At 35.5% G+C, this 4,350-nt stretch overlaps 1 protein-coding gene across 1 annotated transcript; it reads left to right on the forward strand.

Annotated features, from left to right (window-relative positions):
- Positions 1,844–3,912, forward strand: LOC18587340 (scopoletin glucosyltransferase). Its single transcript, XM_007011074.2, has one exon. The coding sequence runs from the start codon at positions 2,344–2,346 to the stop codon at positions 3,790–3,792; it is 1,449 nt and encodes a 482-aa protein (XP_007011136.2). The 5' UTR covers positions 1,844–2,343; the 3' UTR covers positions 3,793–3,912.

Consider the following 4,350-nt stretch of genomic DNA (forward strand, 5'->3'; position numbering starts at 1 on the left):
ATGAATACTTTCCTTATACTCAGAGGTTGTTGGTAGATGATGCCTTCCATAGCTAGCTTGGCTTAGTGCAGTTGTCTTTCACTTTCAAGGAGGTCTATCAACAATCAATAAGCAGATTTGTCTGTTAGGCATTTGTAATGATCCTAATGAGAGGCTTAACCATTGAAAGGGTGGAAATTGGACTGTTGTAATTTGTAAAGAAACCATTGTCTGCTAATGTTATGACCGCCTAATACAAGTTCTGATGCCTTGATCAATATGGCCATGAAGAAAAGGATAAGTATATAGATTCCATTGGCCGAAATAACGCCGTTTATGTTAATAAAAGATTACTAGTAGCATATAACTTATGAGTCTTTTTTTAAAAATATATATTAATTATAGAGAAAATTATGAGGAATAATCTTTTTTGATAAGGACATTTTAAAAATAACCATCAAAATCAATTTAACTGTTTTTAATCATATTTTGCCATGACTTGATAAAAATATCCTTAAAACTATTTCAAATAAATTAAACCATTCATCACAATTTTTTTCCTATTTATACTTCTGATTTCTCTCTCTCACCATCACACTCTTTCAAATTTTATCGATTTTTCTTTTTGACATTGGTCTGCTATGTTTCCTATTTCTTTCTCCCGCGTTTTTGGATTTTTCTTTATTGTGGTTTCAAGACACCAAACAATGATTTTGATATGCTTGGGTAGGTGGTTATTTGAAAATTTTGATTGTTAGGTATTTTGGATAAAACTAATATGGTAGAAATGATCTTAAATGTTTGAAATAGCTCTTAATTGAATCAATTCGAGACTTAGACATCAATAAACTCATAAATTGAAATTTATAAACCTAGGTTTTTAAAAGAATTTTTTTTATTTTTAGTCAAAATACGTGTTTAAGACAAGAAAATTTGTATTTTTATTTATGAAAACATGTTAGAAACACTTTAATTAATGCCAAATGGTCAAAAAAAAAAAGAAATAAAAAGAGTTGAGAGGATTTAAAGTTTTGGTTTGTAAGTAATAACAACATTTTAGGCATTAAAGTGTAACAAAATGTTTTTGAATATGACAGGTAACAACAATATTTTTTCAACATAACGTGTAACAACAATATTTTTTTTTTCAACATGGTGTGTAATAACTTTTTTTAATCATGGTGTGTAACATGTTTTTGTATATGACGTGTAACAACAATATTTTTTTTCAACATGATGTGTAACAACCTAACCATGGTGTGTAACGTATTTTTGTACTTGGCATGTAACAACAATATTTTTTTTTCACATAATGTGTAACAATATAATCATGGCATGTTACATGTTTTTATACATGACATGTAACAACCTAACTATGACGTGTAACATGTCTTTGTATATGACATGTAACAACAGTATTTATTTTTAATATGACGTGTATCAACTTAATCATGGCTTGACACATGTTTTTGTACATAGCGTGTAACAATCTAATCATGATGTGTCACATGTTTTTGTATATGACGTGTAATATTATAACGTGTAATTTCATTAAAGGTAATTTTATCTAATTTGATTAAAAATAATTAAAATTATAAAAAAAATTATTTTTAAAAATATTTTATCTTTAAAGATTATTTTTAAAAATACTCTTTAATTATAAGAGGATGCATCTTTATTTGTATTAGACAGCTCAATGGCACCGGCATGAAATCGGTTTTTTCTTTTTATTCTCTTGAGAATAGAAATTATACAGTAGTATATAGTGGTAACTGTTTTCCAAATGAAAACGGAAAGAAAGTCAACTATGCGAGTAAAAAGCAATTTGAATAAGCTGAAAACTTAGCACAGCTTCCGACCGACCTTTTAAGTAAAAAACTTTTTTGATGATAAGTATGTTGGACCTAGTTTAGAAGCATCTAATTTCTAGTTGGACATAGTCCATCATCAAAGTGATTACTTGAACGATGATAAATGATTAGACGTGAGCAAGCCCACCTGCTTTTTTTCAGAACCTACTTTTCCAACTTCGTTACGTAATGGCTGATGTAACACTAGAAATTGCTGATAATGAGAACCTGCTTTCGGCGGTAGTGGTCCTAGTAGAGTTGCACTTTGACCAGGTGGTTTGATATTTACATGGCTCTTCCCGAGCGGCATTGCCATTCATTTGCGTTAATATCAGGGAAAGTATTTGTGCGCTTTGCTCTGTAGTCCTAGTCTCTTCTCCATCCTATCCTCCTGTTTACCATATCTACTCCACCGTCCTTCATACGGCTTTAACAGAGGCTCGTTTCAGCTTGTTGGCTTGGAGTGCTTGGATCAGAGTTTAAACTGTTACGGGAATTTCTGAAAACGAGCCCCATGAGTTGTCAAAACCGTCAGCTTCAAATCTTCTTTCTGCCCTTCATGGCTCAGGGCCACATGATACCATTCATAGATTTGGCCATGCTCTTTTCCGCTAAAGGTGTAAAGACAACCATCATTACCACTACTCTAAATGTACCCCACATCTCCAAGGTCACTGAGAGGGCCAAAAACTTGGGCTATGAAATCAACATCCTCGTCACATATTTCCCTTCTGTGGAGGCTGGATTGCCTGAAGGATGTGAGAGCTACGATCAGGCTTCATCACCGGATATGCAGTTTAAATTCTTCACGGCTACCACCATGCTCAGGGAACCCCTTGCGCATCTACTCCAAGCTCATCGTCCTGATTGCCTTGTTGCAGACACGTTCTTTCCTTGGGTAACTGACGTTGCAGCTGCATTTGGAATTCCAAGAATTGTCTTCCATGGAACCTGTGTCTTCTCCCTATCCGCCACAGAACACATCAGATTGTATGAGCCTCACAAGAAGGTGTCGTCTGATTCGGAACCCTTTGTCATCCCTAATTTTCCAGGTGAGATCAAGCTGACAAGATCACAAATGCCAGATTTTGTTAGGCAAGAAACAGGTTTTACCAAGTTCTATAGTGAAAGCAAGGAAACTGAGCTGAAGTGCTATGGCGTTATAGTCAATAGCTTTTATGAACTTGAATCTGCTTATGCTGATCATTACACGAAGGTCTTGGGGAGAAGGGCTTGGCATGTAGGTCCCATATCGTTACGCAATAAAGGGACTATTGATAAAACAGAAAGAGGAAAGAAAACATGTATTGACGAAAATGAGTGCTTGGCATGGCTCAATTCGAAGAAACCAAACTCGGTTGTTTACATATGTTTTGGGAGTGTGACAAACTTCAGTTCCTCTCAACTTTTGGAGATTGCAACGGGTCTTGAAGCTTCAGGGCAACAGTTCATTTGGGTAGTCAGGAAAGAAAAGAAAAATGAAGGGAAAGAAGATTGGCTGCCAGAAGGGTTTGAGAAGAGAATGGAAGGTAAGGGACTAATCATAAGAGGGTGGGCACCCCAAGTGTTGATTCTTGATCATGAAGCAATTGGTGGGTTTGTGACTCACTGTGGGTGGAATTCCACTCTTGAATCAGTATGCGCCAGTGTGCCTGTGGTCACATGGCCAGTGGCTGCCGAGCAGTTCTACAACGAAAAGTTGCTGACTCAAATACTGAGGATTGGGATCGGTGTTGGTGCGCAAAAATGGGCCAGGCTAGTTGGGGATTTCGTGAAGAGAGAAGCAATAGAGAAGGCAGTGACAGAGATAATTGTGGGCGACAGGGCAGACGAAATGAGAAGCAGGGCCAAGGCACTTGCAGAGTCAGCTAGGAAGGCTGTTGAAAAGGGTGGTTCATCTGACTCTGATTTGAATGCTTTAATTCAAGAACTAACTGCTGGTGCCTTGAAAACATACAAGTAATGGAGATTGTAGGGTATATGTAGCACCTTTATGGTCTAAGTTTTTAATGAGTTTCCAATAATGATCATTGTTTCATAATCTCTTGAAAATTAACAACCCACACTCTTCATCATAGCCTTACTCACCTTGTTCAAAGCTTTACCAACGATCGCGCTAGCTTTAGAATGTGTTTACCTACTTGTTTGAACTAATTTTCTTACTTTGCAGCGCACTACCAAAATAATAACAATAATAATAATAATAATAATAATAATAAAAGGTTAAAATACTTGAGAAGTTTTTATATTTATACATTTTGTTCAATTTAATCATTATACTCAAAATCGTAATATTTTAATCTTCTAATTTTGAGAATTATTTTAATTTAGTGTTTTCTTTTAACAGCATCTAATTTTACCATTAAAAAAATGATGTCAGCATTGACATCAACATTGATATGGCACATTTCGATGATGTGACATGTCGCGTGGTACCGAATTGATGATGTGGTAGTGCCATGTGGCACTACTACGATGATATGGCAAAGCTGACGTGACACTGACATATTGACATGTCAGT

This window comes from Theobroma cacao, chromosome 10, assembly GCF_000208745.1.
Source record: "Theobroma cacao cultivar B97-61/B2 chromosome 10, Criollo_cocoa_genome_V2, whole genome shotgun sequence".
NCBI classification, from domain to species: Eukaryota; Viridiplantae; Streptophyta; class Magnoliopsida; order Malvales; family Malvaceae; genus Theobroma; species Theobroma cacao.

Excerpts from the sequence above, each read along its gene's own strand:
- LOC18587340 (XM_007011074.2), top strand. The coding sequence starts at position 2,344 with ATGAGTTGTCAAAACCGTCAGCTTCAAATCTTCTTTCTGCCCTTCATG.